Source organism: Pseudochaenichthys georgianus, unplaced genomic scaffold, assembly GCF_902827115.2.
Source record: "Pseudochaenichthys georgianus unplaced genomic scaffold, fPseGeo1.2 scaffold_1407_arrow_ctg1, whole genome shotgun sequence".
NCBI lineage: Eukaryota > Metazoa > Chordata > Actinopteri > Perciformes > Channichthyidae > Pseudochaenichthys > Pseudochaenichthys georgianus.
In genome coordinates this window covers 11,010-34,806 of record NW_027262269.1, presented here as the reverse complement: position 1 = coordinate 34,806, position 23,797 = coordinate 11,010, and the positions used below count along the sequence as shown (strand labels likewise).

General features: G+C 41.6%; 2 protein-coding genes across 3 annotated transcripts; both read left to right on the top strand.

The window, feature by feature from the left end:
• The first annotated feature begins 168 nt into the window (after window positions 1-168).
• gypc (glycophorin C (Gerbich blood group)) lies at window positions 169-9,144 on the top strand. Its single transcript, XM_034077217.1, has 3 exons — window positions 169-433; window positions 1,783-1,854; window positions 6,951-9,144. Exons 1-3 carry the CDS (start codon window positions 394-396, stop codon window positions 7,148-7,150), a joined length of 312 nt encoding a protein of 103 aa, XP_033933108.1. The 5' UTR covers window positions 169-393; the 3' UTR covers window positions 7,151-9,144.
• An 11,708-nt stretch (window positions 9,145-20,852) lies between these two features.
• On the top strand, window positions 20,853-22,537 carry LOC117441021 (lipocalin-like). Of its 2 annotated transcripts, none has more exons than XM_034077219.2 (6): window positions 20,853-20,982; window positions 21,198-21,337; window positions 21,599-21,678; window positions 21,898-21,993; window positions 22,073-22,174; window positions 22,260-22,537. In XM_034077219.2, the coding sequence occupies exons 1-6, from the start codon at window positions 20,890-20,892 to the stop codon at window positions 22,277-22,279; spliced, it is 531 nt and encodes a 176-aa protein (XP_033933110.1). In that variant the 5' UTR covers window positions 20,853-20,889; the 3' UTR covers window positions 22,280-22,537. The 2 variants fall into 2 exon arrangements, with proteins under 2 accessions (XP_033933110.1, XP_033933109.1); XM_034077218.2 differs by having other exon boundaries at window positions 21,892-21,993.
• The last annotated feature ends 1,260 nt before the right edge of the window (window positions 22,538-23,797 follow it).

Sequence of the window (23,797 nt, the reverse complement as noted above, 5' to 3'; positions counted from 1 at the left end):
ACTGTCAATGCTTTCTCTTAATAGCTGCTGTGCTCAGTGGGATTGCTGTTTCCCAATATCGATCAACTTTATGGGCATGGCTCCACATACGTTAACATCCCATTCGACAGTTTTGACAGTCTAAATAACAACATGCTCTTCTCTCCACCTCTGTGTTTAACAGAAACTGGACACATAGACCCGGTCTTCGAGCGGTACAACACCCCGGGTTTCGTCGGGTGTCTCTCGAGGGTTCAGTTTAACGGCGTCGCTCCGCTGAAGTCTGCTCTGAGAACCGTCTCACAGCCCTCAGCCGGTCAGACAGACAGGCCGCCTGCAGCCGCCGCACACGTCTCCTACCAGGGGAAACTGCTGGAGTCCAACTGTGGCTCGTCTCCTCTCACCATCCCACCAATGTCTGCCGCCACTGACCCCTGGCATCTGGACAACACAGGTGAGGAGCGCTCCACATAGAGGGGTTGTATGAGGCATTTATCCATACTCAGTGTATACCCTACAGTAGATGGCTGCAGGCAACAACATCAGTGTTAGTGTACAACATATTTGAAACGTTGTTACTACTACAATTGATATTGATTTTATTTATTTGTGCAAATCCACAGACTTCACATTAGGACCTCATACAACCTCATCTAAAATCATCAGTCCATGAGAAGTAATGCAGTAATGAGTAATAACTTCCACACACAGACCTCAGACACAGACCTCAGATCTGCTGTGTCTGCGTCACACAGCAGCGTTTAGTGTTTCTCAGAGTCATTATTCAGGATGCAGCCTAATTATTTAGACATGAAGCCAACTGTGCCTTAGGGAGCGCTGAGCCATCTGAGATCCATCCAGGTGTATTGATCAGGTCCAAATGCACAGTCAGCTCAGAGAGGATGGTATTTATTTTGCTTTAAAAAAATATATAGATCTGATCTATAATTCATCCAGCTCTCCGTCAATGCCCCATGATCATTTTCTGTCTTCTCAACGTTTTTTCACAGCTCCCATCCTCCTAACTTTCTGTTTTTCCATTTAAGTTTTTACTTCTCCTGTTTGTGTCTCATCTTTTCAAACACAATCAATTCTTGACATTATATCCAAACACTCAGACGGATAAATGACTTTCTCTCCCCTCTGTTGCTTTCCGTTTTCCCCGCTTTCTCTCTTCTCAGCCTCCTCTTCTCCATCTCACTTATGCTCTTCACCTCCCTGGAGATATGAACATTCAACATTGCAGGTTGTCGTGTGCAATAAGGCTTGATTCATCATGTCTGCAGCTCTATCCAAGCTAGTTTTGGCGTGATCCTAAATAGAATTTACAGGCAAAATTGACACATTTACGAAACTGTCAATGATATGTTCGTTCTCATTTACCACCCACCATCTCCACTTGTCATCTCTCTCTCCGCTTATCTTCCTGCCCTTATATCCGTTCAGGGAGAATCACAGCAATTAGATGTGTTAGTTGTAGTGGGCAGGCAGAAGCAGCAGCTGTTATTAACCTCTTAAGCCGTCATGGATCTGTAAGGAAAGACATAACTAAAATACATTAAATCAACTCCACCAGTCATCCCTTAGGATACTCTGTATCCATTCTGTTGATGGTGATTCATGTAATGAGTGAAGCTGAAGCCAATTAACTGAGCACTGTGGCTTTTTGCTTTGAAAAGGGAAACTTGTGTAAATTCAGCACAACTCAGAGCAAAGGCCACTTTTTATGTCTTGTTGCTTGTAGCATGAATTTAATTGTGTGAATATATGGTTTGAATTGTTCCTCTTCCTGGCTGTCCTCAGATGCAGAGTTCCCCTTCAACGAGGAGAGAGTGATTCCTGATGGAGTCAACCGAGACTCGGCTATCATCGGAGGTAAAGAAAGTCACTTTTAAAAGCTTTGTCAGATCTGTGTTTGGGGTTGTACTATTGTATATAAAAATATATTTCAAATGTTCAACCTAAAGAATGACATTCCCGTACAAATAAACTGCATTAGCATTAAGGCCACCTGTCCTCTGGACCCTATCCCTTCAAACCTCCTTCAGACTATCGCTCCTGATATTCTACCGTTGCTCACCCATTTCATCAACACTTCTCTAACTTCTGCTCACTTTCCAAACAGTCTCAAGGAGGCAAAAGTAAACCCTCTCCTAAAGAAACCCACTCTCAACCCGTCTGATGTTATAAACTACAGGTCTGTCTCTCTCCTCCCGTTCCTGTCTAAAACACTTGAACGCGCTGTCTTTAGACAACTCTCCTGCTATCTCCATCAGAACAACCTTCTGGATCCGCACCAGTCTGGTTTCAAAGCAGGTCACTCCACAGAAACTGCCCTCCTTGCTGTCACTGAGGAACTGCACACGGCCAAAGCAGCCTCCCTCTCCTCTGTCATCATCCTTATGGACCTGTCTGCTGCATTCGACACGGTGAACCATCAGATCCTCCTTCACACTCTCCAAGAACTTGGAGTTTCAGGCTCTGCACTTTCCCTCCTCACCTCATACCTCAAAGACCGTACCTACAGAGTTACTTGGAGAGGGTCCGAGTCCGACCCTTGTCAATTAACTACAGGGGTCCCTCAGGGCTCTGTTCTTGGTCCCCTCCTCTTCTCCTTGTACACAAACTCGCTCGGATCTGTCATTAGCCCGCATGGTTTTTCATACCACTGCTACGCTGACGACACCCAATTAATCCTGTCCTTTCCCCGCTCAGAGACCCAGGTCGTCGCACGCATCTCTGCTTGTCTAGCAGACATCTCTCAGTGGATGTCCGCTCATCACCTCAAGCTCAACCTTGACAAGACTGAACTGCTTTTCCTTCCGGGAAAAGATTGTCCCACTCTTGACCTGACTATCAACATCGGCACCTCTGTTGTTTCCCCGACTCAGACTGCAAGGAATCTGGGCGTGATCCTAGATAACAACCTGTCCTTCACTGCAAACATCGCTGCTACAACCCGCTGCTGCAGATACACGCTTTACAGCATCAGGTTTACATTCCCAGCTGACCCAGAAAGCCACGCAGGTTCTGGTCCAGGCTCTTGTCACCTCACGCCTAGACTACTGCAACTCCGTCCTGGCTGGTCTACCTGCATGCGCCATCCGACCTCTGCAGCTCATCCAGAATGCAGCGGCTCGTCTGGTCTTCAACCTTCCTAAGTGTTCCCACACCACTCTGCTCCTCCGCTCCCTTCACTGGCTTCCGGTAACTGCTCAAATCCACTTCAAGACAATGGTACTTGCGTACCATGCTGCGAATGGATCTGGCCCTTCCTACATCCAGGACATGGTTAAACCGTACACCCCAGTACGTGCACTCCGCTCTGCATCAACCAAACGGCTCGCTGCACCATCACTGCAAAGGGGACCCAAGTTCCCATCAGCAAAAACACGTGGGTTTGCTGTCCTGGCTCCAACATGGTGGAATGAGCTCCCATTGACATCAGGACAGCAGATAGCTTACACATCTTCCGGCGCAGACTGAAAACTCATCTCTCTCGACTCCACTTCGAGCGATAGAACTATTAACAAAGCACTTATATACTAATAAAGGGCTGGCTTATCTATAGCCAGTTGAGTAGCACTTGAAATGTTTTTGCTCTATGAAACCTGATGTACTTATATGATTCTGTTTTCTTCAAGTTTGTATTTTGTTGGTCGAACGCACTTATTGTAAGTTGCTTTGGATAAAAGCGTCAGCTAAATGCAATGTAATGTAATGTAATGTGAAAGGCAAAACCAATCAAAGAAGCTATGAAATGACTTGGTTTTATTTAGGCGTTAAAGTTATTGTAAGAATTAATTAAGTAGATGTTCCCCTCGAGACGCAATCACCGGCAAACGACCTCCTGACTAACGGTCTGTGTTTCCATTCACAAAACCTGTTTTCTAAGCAGACTTCTGCGGATAAGAAACATATTTATGATACCTCAAAAAGAAATGTAATCCAGAAGAAAATACAAATCCCCTTTAAAACGTTATTGACAGTTTATATTTTATTACAAAAGATTTTTAAGGACACCAGGCTGCATTTTGAGAAGCTTGAACAAGTTTGATATTTTTGGTAATTCAATTATTCAGCAGTGTTTTTCAGATCTGATCCTGAGTTGGTGGGTCGATAGAAACAAAGCGGTAGCAGGGAATAAAAACCTGTTCCAGTCCCGCCTCAAAACCCACCTCTTCAACTCTGTATCCATAAGCCCCCCCCCCTCTCAACCAACTTCCTCCTGACTGCTTTTCTGTTTTGTTTTGTTTCTTTGTTTCTTTTTGGCTTTGTTTTTTGTTTTTGTTTTGTTTGTCTACCCTCCCTCCCAAATGTAAAGCGTCTTTGGGTTCAAGAAAAGCGCTATAGAAATAAAATGTATTATTATTATTAAGTAGTGGAGTACAAATACTTTGTTACTGTACTTAAGTACATTTTTCTGGTATCAATACTTTACTCCACAACTTTTTACTTTCTACTTCTTACATGTTGAACTCAAATACCTGTACTTTCTACTTCTTACATGTTGAACTCAAATACCTGTACTTTCTACTTCTTACATGTTGAACTCAAATACCTGTACTTTCTACTTCTTACATGTTGAACTCAAATACCTGTACTTTCTACTTCTTACATGTTGAACCCAAATACCTGTACTTTCTACTTCTTACATGTTGAACTCAAATACCTGTACTTTCTACTTCTTACATGTTGAACTCAAATACCTGTACTTTCTACTTCTTACATGTTGAACCCAAATACCTGTACTTTCTACTTCTTACATGTTGAACACAAATACCTGTACTTTCTACTTCTTACATGTTGAACTCAAATACCTGTACTTTCTACTTCTTACATGTTGAACTCAAATACCTGTACTTTCTACTTCTTACATGTTGAACTCAAATACCTGTACTTTCTACTTCTTACATGTTGAACCCAAATACCTGTACTTTCTACTTCTTACATGTTGAACTCAAATACCTGTACTTTCTACTTCTTACATGTTGAACTCAAATACCTGTACTTTCTACTTCTTACATGTTGAACCCAAATACCTGTACTTTCTACTTCTTACATGTTGAACCCAAATACCTGTACTTTCTACTTCTTACATGTTGAACTCAAATACCTGTACTTTCTACTTCTTACATGTTGAACTCAAATACCTGTACTTTCTACTTCTTACATGTTGAACTCAAATACCTGTACTTTCTACTTCTCACATGTTGAACCCAAATAACTGTACTTTCTACTTCTTACATGTTGAACCCAAATACCTGTACTTTCTACTTCTCACATGTTGAACCCAAATAACTGTACTTTCTACTTCTTACATGTTGAACTCAAATACCTGTACTTTCTACTTCTTACATGTTGAACTCAAATACCTGTACTTTCTACTTCTTACATGTTGAACTCAAATACCTGTACTTTCTACTTCTTACATGTTGAACTCAAATACCTGTACTTTCTACTTCTTACATGTTGAACCCAAATACCTGTACTTTCTACTTCTTACATGTTGAACTCAAATACCTGTACTTTCTACTTCTTACATGTTGAACTCAAATACCTGTACTTTCTACTTCTTACATGTTGAACTCAAATACCTGTACTTTCTACTTCTTACATGTTGAACCCAAATACCTGTACTTTCTACTTCTTACATGTTGAACACAAATACCTGTACTTTCTACTTCTTACATGTTGAACTCAAATACCTGTACTTTCTACTTCTTACATGTTGAACTCAAATACCTGTACTTTCTACTTCTTACATGTTGAACCCAAATACCTGTACTTTCTACTTCTTACATGTTGAACCCAAATACCTGTACTTTCTACTTCTTACATGTTGAACACAAATACCTGTACTTTCTACTTCTTACATGGTGAACCCAAATAACTGTACTTTCTACTTCTTACATGTTGAACTCAAATACCTGTACTTTCTACTTCTTACATGTTGAACCCAAATACCTGTACTTTCTACTTCTTACATGTTGAACACAAATACCTGTACTTTCTACTTCTTACATGTTGAACACAAATACCTGTACTTTCTACTTCTTACATGTTGAACCCAAATACCTGTACTTTCTACTTCTTACATGTTGAACCCAAATACCTGTACTTTCTACTTCTTACATGTTGAACTAAAATACCTGTACTTTCTACTTCTCTCATGTTGAACTCAAATACCTGTACTTTCTACTTCTTACATGTTGAACTCAAATACCTGTACTTTCTACTTCTCACATGTTGAACACAAATACCTGTACTTTCTACTTCTTACATGTTGAACTCAAATACCTGTACTTTCTACTTCTCTCATGTTGAACACAAATACCTGTACTTTCTACTTCTTACATGTTGAACACAAATACCTGTACTTTCTACTTCTTACATGTTGAACCCAAATACCTGTACTTTCTACTTCTTACATGTTGAACCCAAATACCTGTACTTTCTACTTCTTACATGTTGAACTAAAATACCTGTACTTTCTACTTCTCTCATTTCCCAAACAGCTGGTTCCTTTAGTCTGAATGTGTGTTTGGTGCGTGATCATTATTCTGTAGAGTCATTGCGTGCCTATTGGTTGGAACACGATCCGTGGATCCATCACTTCCTGGTCTTCTCTAAAGAAGAGGGACCAATGGAAACGTTGTCATGTTGCCGTTGTTCAGCATGGAAACATTCATTAGCTAACAATGACATTATTGTTCTATTGATATAAAGGGAGGTCAGGTACTCTTTAAAACAGATGCTAGTTATGGGTACTTTTTACTGAAGTACACTTCAAAGCCTCTTTACTTTTACTTGAGTAAAGAAGTTCAGTCAGTACTTCTACTTTTACCAGAGTATTTTTAAACACGTGTATATGTACTTCTACTTGAGTAACGGATGTGTGTACTTTTGCCATTTCTGATAAAAACACACAATAACAGATGTTTTTGTTGTGCACATGTTGTCCTCCTCAGGTATCATAGCGGTGGTGATCTTCACCATCTTATGCACTCTGGTGTTCCTGATCCGCTACATGTTCCGCCACAAAGGCACGTACCACACCAACGAGGCCAAGAGCACCGGGGAGTCGGCCACAGAGTCGGCGGACACGGCCATCGTCGGCACCGACAACCCCGAGACCATCGAGGAATCAAAGAAGGAGTGGTTCATCTAACGGCCAATGAGAGAGGACTTTGAGAGAGGAAGTGAGGCCTCAGACGGAGGAGGTTTAATGTAATGGCCAATCCCGGGAGAGATGGAGGCCATTCAACAGGACAATAATCTCCCAGAGAGAAGGAAAGACATGTACAGAAATCGTTTTGTTTGTTTTGTTTTTTATATATTCAGAGTATTAGAAGAGAAGGGGGACGGTTATGCAGCGGAGCACGGCTGTGACAGACTGAACATGTATATACTAACCGGATTGTCCTTCTTTGTATCGTGCTTGGGAGTTTTCAGGAGTCCTTTGAATACTGTATATGACAAATAATTATACTTACTGGGTCGTGTGATAGCACAGATTTATTGCCAGTCTCTGTTGCATTTTGATTTTATTTTTTAACAAAATCTTATATCGAAAAAGGATCAAATCAACATGCCAAACTCTTTTTATGTTAATTTATCAGGCTGTGGTTGCACCAGTCTGTCAGCACTCACATGCAAATGACATTTCCACTTATATTGTGGTATTATAGAGTTGAATATGGATGCCAACACTCACTTTGTAAATACAATATTTGTGTTCTTTTTTTCTTTTTCTCAAAAGATTTATTCAGAGTCTAATACATAAACACTAAAGAGAAATGTCAGATCTATATTACGATATCATGTGTCCGTCCATTACATTATTACATATAGAGTTTTATGTTTAAATCTTATGACATTCGATTGTACGTATTGCTTTCTGAGGAGGGGTTTCTCAGCATGATGGGAAATCATGGTGTTCAGCTCGGCAGCTTCTTTTGAGCCTTTGCTCATCCAGACATGAGCCATCCTCTCGTTTCTTTGCCAAACACTTGAGTCTTACGTCATTTTACAAACCGGTATTTTTACATCTGTGACTGACGTTGGGCTGTGGGTTTGCAGTGCGTGCATTTATGTTTATGTGTAGGTCAGACGATTTGTTTTATTGGATAAAAAGAGATTGGTTCACACAGATGAGATCAAACAACTCGAGTTCTATTGATGCTCTTAATTTCATGCAGTGAGTGGTCAAAGAAGCATCAAATTTCCCCAAAACATACTTAATATTTGTTCAAACTGGGATCCTAATCTGGGAAGGGAAAGATCATATTTGGCTTTTTAATCCTTCGTGCCTTCGAGGTGTTGAGCCTTTGCCCCTTTCCCCAGATTACTGCTATTACACTTAATACAATGACTTGCTGCTGCATGAATTCTCATTAATCCGATTCAGTTAGGTATCTTTATGTCTCCTGATTTGAGGGATGGGTTTAACTAACCACAAATTCAGAATGCGTAGGCGATAAAAGTCCAGTAAAAATTTCTTTATTCTTACATTTGAAGCATAGATGTGTGGGGTTTTATGCAGCAGGTACATTGACAGAGCTGCACGCTATACAAATACACAAGAGGCTTACACCCACCCTCTGTGACACACACACGCACACACACTTGCAAACATGCATGTTTGATAGAGCATGTCAAGGTTGAACATTCATGAGGCTGCTGCTTAGTCAACGATGAATTGAGCTTCACTCTGTGCCACTGTTGTCCATCACACACGACTTTCAAACCACTTGTTTCTCCTGCCATCGTTGCGTGTGTTTACCTTAGCGTAGCATTTACAGAACAACGTTGCTGCCAACTTTGTACTTTTGTCATGAATTTGCTTTCTGTACGTCTGTTTTGTCTCATTTCTGCCATGACACCCTGTTACCTGATTGGTTGAGTGCCAGCTGCAGATCCCTTTATCAGACATGAGGACAGCGAGTGAACTCAGCCTGCCTTCGGCCTCATCACATCCACGAAGGCAACCCAGTGACTTTCCTTTTCTTATGATTATATTACTCAGATATACATAATAGCGCCCACATGCTCTGGATATGTGACTGCAGATAATGATGGATTATCAGCTCCAACAGACATGACCCATATGTTTTGCTTTCAGTTGTGTTCAGTTCAATAAAGAGTGTTTGATCTTTAATATCACTCTCTTTCTGTGCATCACTTTCATGTTGACATGTAGATATCTTCAGACAGACAGCAGATCAGTGGTTAAAGACATTCCCATTCGTTTCAAGCATTTAACGGTGCATTTACAAGCTTTTCCAGCACCATAAAGCTGTGGTATTTAACATGTATACACAGCATACAGCGTACTGGTTAATGCATGTTGTCACATTTAATGTAATGTTATTTGCTATAAACACATTTTCATGACAGATAAACAAAACTATTGTTTATGTTTTTTAATGTGTCACCTGTTAGAAGGTAGCTCTGGCACCTACTAACAGGCACCTATATAACCAACACAAATCTAGGCTTTTTTCAATTATTCAAAAAACACAACAATCTATCTATATCTGGCTCTCACAAACCTATTGGAATAGAATAGCTCATTTTTAAAGTATTTTTGCAGGTAATATGGACAGTTTATTTCACGTTTCGTACCTCTAACTTCATTAACTCATTGTCATCGGCTTATAATTATCTTTAAAATATACTGTGAAGGTCAGTCAGAGACAGGTCATAGGCTGCCCCCTTGTGGGGAGATTCTGTAATGTTTAGGAAAAAAACATGATTAACCGAATTCAGTGCAATTTAATGCAAATATATTTATCCCCTGGTATTTGTTGGCAGTTGACAACAGCCAGGTACTGAACTACCGAAACAATATACGAAAAGAGAGAGAAATAATGCAAATCAAATGAACAACCAAATTGAAAGTATTAAAGACTACAAATAAATGAAATACAATATTTATTTATTTTAAACCCAAGGACGCTATAAAAGGTACACAATGACATAGTAAGCATAAGCAGTCGGCTACCAGAGGGAAGAAAAGGACACATAAATAAACAGAGGATAAAAGCATGCCCTGAAGGCAACAGTGATAGGTTCAATGTCCTAATAACTTTCTAGGATTTTCCATTTACGTTACACAAATTAGACTGCAATAGTCTTTTAACAGAACACCTGCTACAGTATTAGAAATGATTATCAGACTGAAGCCAGTTTATCTATTTCTCTTGCCATATTATTGATCTTCCTTGTCCAAAACATGGCACCTACATTACCCACAATGCAACTGGTCAGTCGGTGATACCAGGGCCTTTTCTCATTTCATCAAATCCCCCTCCTCGACTCCTCGAGCCCTTGGTCCTCCGGTAGTGAGGAATGAATTTCAGCGCGCCATGTTGAAGGAATCTCATTTCTCTAAATGCATTTCAAGGACCGAGGATCGAGCATCGAGGAAGCTCTCTGGAGGCAGGACTGCCAACATTTGAGTTTCAGCTTTTTTTGGTGAACATGTGTACAGTGTTACAAATGTAATGCACATGTACAAACTAGGGTTTCCCATTAATGTACCGGCGCTACAGTGGAATACGCACATACACAGTGTACCCGCGACTCTTACAATGAAGGCTCGATAATCAGCTCACAGCATATAACATGGCATATAGATGTAAGCAGAGGTAAAGTGCTATTTAAGTGGGGGGGGGGGGGGGGGTCCGAGGGCATGCTCCCCGGGAAGATTTTTTTTTTAAATATTGAAGTTAAATGCATCAACCTGGTGCACTTTGAGAGCAAAATGAATTTATGGTAAACAGATTTTCTTTTTCTTTATGGATATTTTTACAAATCACTCACCTTTTAAACTGTATTCTTGTTTTACTGTCATATAGTATTTCATAACTGTTTTTCATTTATTCTCATAAATGGTGACCAAACCGTTTGAGACCCACTGAGATAACTATAGACTAAAGTTAACTATCTAAACAGAGAGTCCCTTTCCTCACTGAGCTGTAGTTATCTCTCTCAATCTGAAAGGACAGAGCTCTCCCTTTCCTTGTTTTAGAAACAGCTTCGAATATCCGTTAGCGCGGCTAGCTAACCAGATGCTAACAACAACAATGCAAATAGTGAGTTTGGTAGAAATATACTGTATAATAGTAAAGTTATTGAAGATGATGCCATATTTATTGAAGATTTACATTATAAATATCAAATCAAAAGCATATTCTTCCAAACTCCTTGCTGTAGTATGACACACAGGAGACTATTGATGTGTGTAGTGAGTTTGGTAGTAATAAGCTATATAATAGTGATTGAATGTTATTGTTTTCTCTTTTTTCGGAGTTGCACTTTGCAGGCGGGCCCTGAGCACTCGTTTCTTCTCCGGCTGTGGATAGAGACCAATGTAATGTGTCCAGCTCGGAGGACGGCACGTATTGGCTTTTTTTTTTAATCAAAATGTGATTGTAGTTCGTTGTCAACCTTACCACGGTACATAGGAGACGTCATTTGTGTCTGAATAACGTTTTGTTCATGAGTTATTGATCTGTGAAATCAGAATCTCCCAATATCGTTCCAAGTTTACTGAACTAAGCCAGAAGACCGTCTCATTTCGTAGACCGCTCGGTTTGCTGTGCCTTCACTTTATTTTTATATTTATATACATTTATTTTGGACGAAAACTTAGCGTGAGGAAAGGCAAGTGTGGCGTGAGTGCGTGAGATATGGGTTAATTGTGTGACTCTCACGCTCAATGCGTGAGTGTTGGCAGCCCTGCTGGAGGAGCTATAACCGAGGATACACTGATGGCTCCTCCACGGTCCTCCACGGCTCCTTCGTGGATGCATTTCCGGGAACCAGGGTCGGCGTCATGGGGGGTCATTCGCGGGCCATGCACCCCCAAATGAATCACTGTGCCCCCCCAACGCAGGGTGGGCAAGCATTGTACTTTGCCGTTTTTTGTTTTTTTAATCATATAGGCCTAAGTGAAAACGTTAAAGGTTGTTTGTGTGAAATACATCAGAAATAAAGAATACAAATATAAAACACAGCCTGAGGTGTGCTCACTGCTGCTCTCTGATTGGTGTGTTGCTTGACCAATGACCCCCGACCTTTATTTTGTTATCATTACGTGGCTGTGTGTTTAGATGAAAGCCCAGTGGCGATCTGTTAAACTGATTATACAGTAAAGCCATCGAAAATAATATGATATACAGTACAGTACTACAAGTAGCCTACTTCTGGGTCTCTGTGTTTCATTCCAACACACTCTCACTCCCTAAGCGTCCAATAGCGACGTTTGGTCAGTGTCCGTGGCGTCCAATTGTGACGCTCCTAGGCTCCTTCAGCGTCATAAAGAGACGCAAATAGCTTTCAACTGATTGCAATGTATTCCCATCTGCGTCGGGATTTGACGCTCATGGAAGCACGGCATTCGTTTATGTCGGCTGCCCTTAAAGGTAATGTGAGCGTCCATTCCCAGGAGTAAAGGATGGCAGAAGACACTACACTACCCAGAATCCCCAGCTATCGTTTGGACTACACCATGTGCTCTTGACAAACCCCGTGATAGTCCTCAAGCTCTGTGATTGGAGAGTGTGCTCCGAGGGTTAAGCCGATTCTCGAACAGCACTTGAAATGGGATGGAACCACGGCACACTGTCCAAAACTGGATTTGAACGGGTCCACCGCGTCCGACCTCCCCCACCCCCACCCCGTCCCCAGAACTACACATGCTGGCTATTCTGTTTCGCAACATGTTCTCTATTCAACATAGTTAACATTGCTGGAGGTATGCACAAATATTGATAGATGTCTTGTAATGCACTATTGAGGAACCTGCAACCCAAGTTTTTCATTCAGTGCAGAACTACACCACAGTTGTGTAGGCCTATATGATATGTCAATACACCTTAGAAAATCTTGAAATCTTGAAAGGGATGTGCAAAATAGTCATTACATACAGTCTTTAATTAACTATTAGTAGAGAATAACGAGTAATGAATATACTTTATAGGGATCGTATTAATATCTAATAATACAAATATTGAAATTCAATAACATGCTTTAACCACCAGGTGTCCCTTTATATCAACTGTGCACCTTTATGGTGTAAATACAGCCTATCTACCAATTGGATCAAATATAAAAGTGAGCCGAATTAGTGTTGATACTGCAAGGAGACGCATTGTGTGAAAAGAAATGTAAGATGTTGTTTAATGGCTGATATATTTATGATCCACGTCACGTTTTCAGTTCCTCATGTTTGTCTTCTCATCAGGGCTCTATAAATACAGAACTACGGCAGATATGTAATATGTAATGCAGCCGAACCGTGTATTACAATGCCGTTATGTGATGACTTTCAAAGAGAAAAGCAAGCACACTCGGAATAAGGTATTATTATTATTTCGGTCTGTTTCCGGTATTTGTTAATGACGATGTGCTCTGAGATGTGAGACTGGAATTGCACAGGAGGGAAATAACGTAGGCTATCTTTAGATGCGGATTTTGTTAAACTAATATGTTTAGGCTGTGGACCAACACTATACATTGACGGGGAAGGGGTAGCAATAAAGATAACACCATTAAACAGTTACACAACATAACAGAAATTATATCGATAGCAGCGTCCCTAGCAACCACCTTGGTAACAATGAAAACGTCACGATTTCCTGAAGTAATCTTCGTAATAACTAGCAAACTAAAGATCATGTACATCCACTGCACACATAATCTGAAATAACAACTCATATTTCTCGCATCAAATGACATCAAAACGCATTTTAATGGCCAAACTAACTTTAAAATAGTCATTTTACACCTAGAATAAAACGAAGTTCGGCCATGTTTTCTTTTTCTGCAGGGAGACATTTGAAGATCACGTGACTTAGGCCCTTTCTCATTTCTCGAACTCCCCTCCTCGACTCCCCTCCTCGACTCCTATCCTCGATACTTAGTCCCGCCCACAGGAGATGCGAGCGGAGGAGCCGAGGAGGGGAACCGAGGAGAGAGGAGGGGAAGCAGCAGGCGGTTAGAGAAATGAGAACTCCTCTCCTCTGAGCGGTCATTTTAAAGAGACGTCCGTTAATGATGACAGAAGGCACAGCAGACTCTGGCCCTTTCTCATTTCATCAAATCCCCCTCCTCGACTCCTCTGTCCTCCGGTAGTGACCCGGAAATGAATTTTAGCGCGCCATGTTGAAGGACATCCCATTTCTCTAAATGCACGTCGAGGACCGAGCATCGAGCATCGAGGAGGCTCTCTGGAGGAGCTCTAACCGAGGATACACTGATGGGTCCTCCATGGTCCTCCACGGCTCCTTCGCGGATGCATTTCCGGGAACAGAGATGTTTCAAAGAGTCGTGACGCACGGCCGGACTTATCTCAGCCAATGACAGCTCTGCATGCATCCCCTGGATATTATTTTAGAAACTGCTTTCATCGCGACGCGATGTTTACAGAGAGAACAGCTGTGAGGTCCTTGCAGAAAGCAGAGCAGTGTGTATAATATATATCGCTCAGTATAACAGGCCTACTCTCTTTATTTGCTTTAGTTTAGTAGTAGATATCTACAAACAAAGAGTCGATATTTTTCTAAAACCATTCAGTGCTTCACAATAAAATACACAACGGCTGTAGCCTGTTTTAGGAGCTGTATGTGCGTGCGTGCGTGCGTGTGTGTGTGTGTGTGTGTGTGTGTGTGTGTGTGTGTGCGTGTGGTACAGTGTGTAGGTGTGTGTGGTACAGTGTGTGCGTAGATGCAGCGGACAGACAGGTCTGTTGGTTTGGTGTCCTCTGCTTACTTTTAATACTTGTAAATACAACTTTTGGCCCGTAATTTATTTTCTTCATTATCCAGTCTCTGATAGTGTTACGAGTTATGAGAGTGCTCTGTTTGATTCTGAAATTGTATTTATTTATATAAATATATACACATATATATGTGTGTGTGCGTGTCCGCATCTGTAGCCTGTTATTGTCTCATTATACCGCATTGTGAATGAATCAAAGTAAATATATAAGTCATCATGAACACATCTGTCCATCAGACAGAGTCTGCTGTGCCTTCTGTCATCATTAATGGACGTCTCTTTAAAATGACCGCTCAGAGGAGAGGAGTTCTCATTTCTCTAACCGCCTGCTGCTTCCCCTCCTCTCTCCTCGGTTCCCCTCCTCGGCTCCTCTGCTCCATCTCCTGTGGGCGGGACTAAGTATCGAGGATAGGAGTCGAGGAGGGGAGTCGAGGAGGGGAGTTCGAGAAATGAGAAAGGGCCTCTGTCTGATGGACAGATGTGTTCATGATGACTTATATATTTACTTTGATTCATTCACAATGCGGTATAATGAGACAATAACAGGCTACATATGCGGACACGCACACACACATATATATATGTGTATATATTTATATAAATAAATACAATTTCAGAATCAAACAGAGCACTCTCATAACTCGTAACACTATCAGAGACTGGATATATCCCCCCCCCTCTCCCCTTTGGTCGCTACAATGAAGAAAATAAATTACGGGCCAAAAGTTGTATTTACAAGTATTAAAAGTAAGCAGAGGACACCAAACCAACAGACCTGTCTGTCCGCTGCATCTACGCACACACTGTACCACACACACCTACACACTGTACCACACGCACACACACACACACACACACACACACACACACACACACACACACACACACACAAACACACACACACACACACACACACACACACACACACACACACACACACACACACACGCACACACACACACACGCACGCACGCACGCACGCACATACAGCTCCTAAAACAGGCTACAGCCGTTGTGTATTTTATTGTGAAGCACTGAATGGTTTTAGAAAAATATCGACTCTTTGTTTGTAGATATCTACTACTAAACTAAAGCAAATAAAGAGAGTAGGCCTGTTATACTGAGCGATATATATTATACACACTGCTCTGCTTTCTGCAAGGACCTCACAGCTGTTCTCTCTGTAAACATCGCGTCGCGATGAAAGCAGTTTCTAAAATAATATCCAGGGGATGCATGCAGAGCTGTCATTGGCTGAGATAAGTCCGGCCGTGCGTCACGACTCTTTGAAACATCTCTGTTCCCGGAAATGCATCCGCGAAGGAGCCGTGGAGGACCATGGAGGACCCATCAGTGTATCCTCGGTTAGAGCTCCTCCAGAGAGCCTCCTCGATGCTCGATGCTCGGTCCTCGACGTGCATTTAGAGAAATGGGATGTCCTTCAACATGGCGCGCTAAAATTAATTTCCGGGTCACTACCGGAGGACAGAGGAGTCGAGGAGTCGAGGAGGGGGATTTGATGAAATGAGAAAGGGCCATAGACGCCAGCCATCGGAATGAATGGTGAACAAAACGGGGTTTGTCAAACAGAGCACATGGTGTAGGCCAAACGATAGCTGGGGATTCTGGGTAGTGTAGTGTCTTCTGCCATCCTTTACTCAGAAAACATATTTGTTTCTCCGAATCGAAGGGGAAAAATACAAAAGCATTGTACACAATTTAAACCAATCAATGTTGTGTAATTAACAAGGATAATCTGGTGTTTTTTAGTCGATGAGTAGTGCAGATATCACTGTAAAATCAATCGACAGTAAGAGGAGTACTTACTTCCGGGTGTAAAATTCTCCGTTATCCAATGGGAATGGATGCTCACATTGCCTTTAAGGGCAGCCGGCATAAACGAATGCCGTGCTTCCATGAGCGTCAAATCCCGACGCAGATGGGAATACATTGCAATCAGTTGAAAGCTATTTGCGTCCCTTTATGACGCTGAAGGAGCCTAGGAGCGTCACAATTGGACGCCACGGACACTGACCAAACGTCGCTATTGGACGCTTAGGGAGTGAGAGTGTGTTGTTCATTCAAGCTCGGCTCTGTGTGTGTGTGGCACGAGCGCATTTTGTGAGTGTGCAGCGGTAACGTGGAATGTTGTTGTTAGCATCTGGTTAGCTAGCTATGCTAACGGATATAAAGAGCTATTTCTACACCAAGGTGGAGGAGAGTCCTGTCAGACTGAGAGGATCGTATAACCAGCTCAGTGAGGTAAGGACTCTCTCAGTGTTTAGATAGTTAACTTTAGTGTAAGTTATCTCATTGGGTCTCAAACTGTTTGTTCACCATTTATGTAAACAAGTATTTGCGACGAACACGTTTATATGATCATTATATAGTTATTAAAAAATAAGAGAATAAATGAAAAACGGGTACGAAATGCTATAGGACATTAACACAAGAATACAGTTTAAAAGGGGAGTGATAGTAAAATATCCATAAAGAAAAAGTAAATCTGTGTACAGTTCTGTTTCATATGGATGCTGAGAGATGTAGGCTATCCATAGATCTCTTCATTTTGCTCTACATTGCGTTAACGCCACTAATTATTTTAACGCGATTAACGCATGTGCATTTTATGTCCTCGGCCGCCCCGTAGTTTCCGAGCGCATCGAGTTTAAAATACCATCTCCAAGCTGATGCTGACAGCCCCGCTCCTGCCGTCCGCTTGCGGCAGACCACACTTCCACGCTCACCGGCAGGCACCGACTGGCCATCGGGAGGACCGGGAGGGTGTGTGTATGTGTGGCGCGAGCGACCTTACTGTATTGTTGTTGTAAGCATCTGGTGCTAGCTAGCTGCGCTAACGGATATAAGGAGCTGTTTAAATAAAAACAGAGGAGCGACATTTAGCCGACAACTGCGCCGAGCACTTGACTTGCATCATCTTTATTTAAAGAGACTCTTGGTCCATTATTACAAAACATACAACACTCAAATATAAATTAACAAAGGCAGTTATACCAATGTTTCCACAGAGGTGACTGGTATCGGACAGCACTGAAACACGGATTTGACAGCAGCATAATGACAGAGTTATGAGAAACATTCAATCGACAGATAAATTTGTACATCAGATTTATCAAAAGAGCATGGAACGTGTTGACTCGTGCATTACAGAACATTTCACTTGCACTGCACCACCTTGGTTTTCTAAGCAGTAGGCCTATACGCAAACAGTCATTATATGTAACCTGCTTTCGGAGGCTCGCCTTCTTATACTTGACCCACAAGGGGGCAGTATAGAGAGGAGTGCAATAAGCTCTAAAGAGGTTCACCTTAACCTTATCTGAACACCAAGAGAATTTTCTAGCCAACATGTTGGATTGTGTATAAGACACGCCGCTGTCTATACATGTCATCATCATCAGCCATTTCATCTGTGATGATGTGTCCCAGATACTTAGTGTTACAGCAAACAGACAGCACCTGTCCTGATAGGTAGAATGTTGGAAAACAAAGGTTCTTATCCCCTTTTGCTCTGCAGATCATTACAGCGCTCTTCTTAGCATTGTATTTAACATCAAATTTGACTCCGTAATCAGAACAAACATTTAGCAACTGTTGAAAACCAGCACTGCTAGGAGAAACAATTGCCAGATCATCGGCATACATAAGATAGTTTACAATCACATTACCAATCACACACCCTGTTTTACAGACACTTAAATCATCTGATAGATCATTCATATAGATATTAAAAAGGCACGGTGAGAGGAGCCCCCCCTGGCGGACTCCATTACCAACACCAAATGGCGCCGAGACTGCATTCCCCCATTTGATCCGCATGCTCTGGTTGGCATACCAATAAGCCACGATCCTAATTATACTGTTGGGCACACCCCTTTGTCTCAATTTTAAAAACAATTTATGATGGTTTACTCGGTCAAAAGCCTTAGAGGCATCAATGAAACCAATCAGAACAGTGGAATTCTGTCTTCTATATGTGTCTACCATTTCCTTCAAAGCATAGATGCATAGCTCAGTACCATGCTTAGCCTTGAAGCCAAACTGGTTATCTGAGGTACATAAATAAGAACATAATCTATCTAACACAATTCTTTCCAGGACTTTGGATAAGACACTGGCTAGAGCAATGGTCTATAGTTATCCAAGCTCCCTACCTTGCCCGCTTTGTCCTTAATGACAGGGACCAAAGTAACAGTCAACATGGAGTCTGGCAACATACCATGAGTCATGAGGCCGGTAAAACAAATGGCAAGAAGAACTGCAACCTTCGGGCTTGCCAGTTTAAGGTGCTCTGCAGTGATTCGGTCAGAGCCGCATGCTTTGTTTAAGCAGGTAGCCACACAGTGGGACATTGTACGAAAAGTCAGCACACTCAGCACGAATAATGCGCGCAACATGATTGCAGCGTCCAGGCAGCTCCCGTTCGAGCATATGCCTTGAGTTGCACATAGCTCCAATGATCCATCACACACACACACACACACACACACACACACACACACACACACACACACACACACACACACACACACACACACACACACACACACACACACACACACACACACACACACACACACACACACACACACACACACACACACACACTTCCCCCCACCAGCACACACACAGGTTCTTTTCAAGGTTCTTTCTGGGGCCAATATAATCTCAAGCACCAATATATCTGTGTACAATGTTTGATACCAATATATCTGTGTACAATGTTTGATACCAATATATCTGTGTACAATGTTTGATACCAATATATCTGTGTACAATGTTTGATACCAATATATCTGTGTACAATGTTTGATACCAATATATCTGTGTACAATGTTTGATACCAATATATCTGTGTACAATGTTTGATTGTTTGGGAAAGAATAGTTTGTGTGAAACCTTCCTTGGGAAATTAAAGGAGTGGAGTCCGGTGGAAGATAAGAAGTGACTCTCCGCCCCAAATATGTCCATATATACTGTTGTTTATTCATGCAAAATGCCCCCTGTTTCTGACTGGCTGGTCCCGATATCTGTATCGCACGGCAGTAGAGCGGGGAGCCCGGAGTGCTCTGTTACAGGGCACTCTGTATTTCGTATTGTGTTTTTTACCATTAAAACCAGATTATTGTTATAACTTTGATGCCGGTGTTTTGAACTCCTTCTTTTACTAAATCTGACCAGGCTCATCTAACGGACGGCGCGGAGCGGATGTGGGCTTTAAGCCACCACTACTGTGTTTGCTCCTACAGGTGTCAAACTCAATTTCATCGCGGGCCCCATTAGCATTATGGTTACACTCAAAGGGCCGGTTGTAACTATAAATATACAGTACCAGTCAAAAGGTGGACACACCTTCTCATCAAGGTTTTTATTTATTTTAATAATTGTCTACATTGTAGATCATTACTAAATACATCAAAACTATAAAAGAACACATATGGAATTATCTAGTAAACAAAAAATTGTTAAAACATCCAGAATATGATTTATATTTTAGATTGTTCAAATTAGCCCCCTTTTGCCTTGATGACAGCTTTGCACACTCTTGGCTTCTCAATATAAATATAAATATGTAAATATATAATATTAAATAATGTATTATATTACATTATTGCCTCTGCATTGGATTATTATCAGTTCTCATAATAACTTCACAAATAACTACATCTGAAAGCAGAAGTCTAGGGCAAATAAATGAAAGCAAATATTCAACAATTACACCAATTGTATTGAATATAATAATCTTTGCAAGCTCTTGCGGGCCACATAAACTGAGGTCGCGGGCTGGATTTGGCCCACGGGCCTTGAGTTTGACACCCCTGCTCTAGACCGACAATTTTTTGGAGCTGGAAGTGAACCGGATTCCGGAGCTAAGAGGCGGCGCCGCTGCGGTGTGAACAGGAAAAACCGGCACTTTTCAGGATCCAGCTCCGAGCCGGAGCTGAAAACGCGTTGGTGTGAAAGGGGAGGTTAGCAGGGGGAGGAGACAGGAGGAGGAGGGAACAGGACTCTGCAGGATATAAGGAGCCTGCACCCTTACTCTTTTACCTTACATTCCTGAACTCTTCTTACTGCTGAAGCCCAGAACACAAAGGAGCAGCCATGAAGAACACGCTGATGATGCTGGTCGCCCTGATGTGTGCGCTGACCGTCTGCGCTGACATCACACCGGCCGCAGACTTCGACCTGCAGAAGGTAAGAGACGGATTAGATTCTGCTGATATTCCACAAACAAATAAAGCTGGTTATTCCTGCAGTAACTGTGGTTGTGTAACATGTTTATTGCATGAGGTTTTAAGAGTTTAAATGAAATGATTCAATGTGCTGCTGTTCAGATAACCTCTCACCTACTTTGCATTGATAGATTTGAATGTATAAGTCTTTATTGACCCCTTCTGTTTTTCTTTTAGATGTCAGGCAAGTGGTACACTGTCGCATTCGCCAGCAACGACCAGTGGTTTGTGAACAACAAGGCAGGAATAAAGACTGGGACAGCTGTAATTGTGCTGACTGAAGGAGGGGACATGGACCTCACTTTTGCCAACTTGAAGTGAGTGATCTCTATGCAATCATACTTTAAATCAATAGAAGGATTCTCCTGGGGAAAAAGGAAAAAGAAACTGACATGGGCTGACACTTACTGCATATTATTGTTAAGTTGTATTGCTTTGTTGGTCCAAAAACCCCAATATACTGTATAATCAGAAAAGCAGGTATTTATGGGGAATATTCTCTGAAATGTCTGTATTATAAAATATGATTGATCATCAAATCAACAATTCTAAAACAAACCTCTTCTTCAATCTTTTAGTGACGACGGTTACTGCTACAGAGCAACTCAAACCGCTCAGACAACAGAGACTCCTGGTCGCTTCACCTTCCACAGCCAGGGTGAGTAGAGCATGACACACACACACACACACACACACACACACACACACACACACACACACACACACACACACACACACACACACACACACACACACACACACACACACACACACACACACACACACACACACACACACACACACACACACACACACACACATTTGACGTAGCGATTCAACAGCCTGACCTTTCTATTTCTGCTCTCATCAGACAAAGTCATGACCATTGTTGAAGTTGTGTACGACGACTACGCCCTGGTGCTCATCATCGTGACGAAGGAGGAAGTGTCTGAGGCCTTCATCGCAGTCTACAGTGAGTGAAGAGAGACACACTGTGTGATGGAATAGCTGTGTGATTTGGTGAAGGTGAAATTAACTCTGTGTGTTTGCAGGCCGCACTACTGAGTTCAGTGAGGTGGTGCAGCAGAAGTTCACCCAGCTCGCTCTGGAAGCTGGAGTCCTGCCCGACAACGCCGTCATCCTGCCACAGATCGGTAATGCAGAAAAACAGCACTTTCATAAAAACTCATTTAACGTTTCCTCACTTATACTCATTGTCCTCATCCTGTGTTGTTACAGCTGAGTGTCCCGCAGTCTGAGGACCCCCTGCTGACTCCCCCCCCTGACTGTGATCCGCAACATCACAAAGCTACACCTGAGACGGTTTCCTTTCCTGCTGCTGCTGCATACTAAAGAGCAATCCTGACCCTCCTTCAGGGCTCATCCCCCCCCACTCTGCACCTAAACTGTGGCATCAGAGCGACACAACAGAAGAGCTGATAGTGAACAGAGGGAATGATTGCAAGAGGCCGTGAATGCTGTTTGTTGTCTGAGTGTTTGTTGAAATAAACTTAAAGCCAGAAAAAAATATATTGTTTCAGTGTTAAGATTCATCCTAGAAACGGCAACGTTTCAAATCTTTAGAATCATGAATGTCAAATCAATTTTGCAAATTATATTACACACATGATTAACAGGCATACAATTAGATCTCCAGGAATTACACAGGGGCTAGTTTTTTTTTAAACAGCCCTACAGACAGATTAAAGGGTTAATGTAATACTAGATTAGCTAAATACACAAACAAAGTTCTATTATGGGCCTCTTTGCAAGTAATCACATATAATAAAGCTCTGCATAGGACTTTATGAATCAAACCAGGAAGGAGCAATCTTCAATTGTAATGAAACTGACACTGAACTCGGTACTAGTTTGACTTCTACCACAATAAAGTACTTTTACTGTGTACTTTGTGAGTAATCCTCTGTCAAAGTCCCCTCCATAGTACATAATGCATGTTTTTCTGCTATCTTTGATGAATGATAAAAATACAATTTTACCATTACTTCTTAATTAAATTGATAATGGTTGACTTTGTATTAGTTAGCCTACTACTAACAATACATTGAAGTACTTTTACTGTGTATTTATTGAGAAATACTTTGTCAAAGTCCCCTGCTGAGAACAAAATCAAGCCACTTCTTCTAAGTGTGATGAGGGAAATATTTGTTGTTGCAATTAGTTATTCATGAGATTGATCCTGTTGGACTCAGTACTAGTGAAACTACCCCCACAAGTACTATGAAGTACTTACTGTGTACTTTCCCAATAATCCTCTGTCAAGGTCCCCTCATGAGTAAGAATGCATGTTTTTCTGCTATTTTTAATAAGCGTAGGCATTTTAACTGTATGTGTTTGGGGAAATAACACAATCAATGGGCAAGAATTGTACTTTATAAACTCTGAATCTTGTAGTGCTTGAAAGATTTCACACTGGCTAAGCCGGCGAGGTTATATATATGCCTTTTTTTGGCAACTATTTTTCAACTATTTTAGGCTGGAATAGTTATTGACTAAACATTTTTGAATAATTTACTATAATTTAGAAAAGTTTTTGTGACAAATAATTTCCATAAGGTGATCTGCCCCCTTGTGGTATAAACATGCATGTGCAGGTAGACAACCTCAGCCTTATGGTTGCTTCATTCCTCCTATAGTTCCGTCTAATCCAAAAATCCATTCACAGGTAGCAATAAGCTTGACTCGGACAAAATACATCTCAGGATAGTTTGTCTTTACTTAAAACAAAAGGTATCAATTACAAACACATATTTGCA

Bases quoted from the DNA above. Each gene is read 5' to 3' on its own strand.
- gypc (XM_034077217.1), top strand. From the start codon at position 394: ATGTCTGCCGCCACTGACCCCTGGCATCTGGACAACACAG. The intron at 434-1,782 runs GTGAGGAGCGCT...GGCTGTCCTCAG, and splicing joins CTGGCATCTGGACAACACAG to ATGCAGAGTTCCCCTTCAAC. The intron at 1,855-6,950 runs GTAAAGAAAGTC...TGTCCTCCTCAG, and splicing joins AGACTCGGCTATCATCGGAG to GTATCATAGCGGTGGTGATC.
- LOC117441021 (XM_034077218.2), top strand. From the start codon at position 20,890: ATGAAGAACACGCTGATGATGCTGGTCGCCCTGATGTGTGCGCTGACC. The intron at 21,338-21,598 runs GTGAGTGATCTC...TCAATCTTTTAG, and splicing joins CTCACTTTTGCCAACTTGAA to TGACGACGGTTACTGCTACA. The intron at 21,679-21,891 runs GTGAGTAGAGCA...TGCTCTCATCAG, and splicing joins CTTCACCTTCCACAGCCAGG to ACAAAGTCATGACCATTGTT.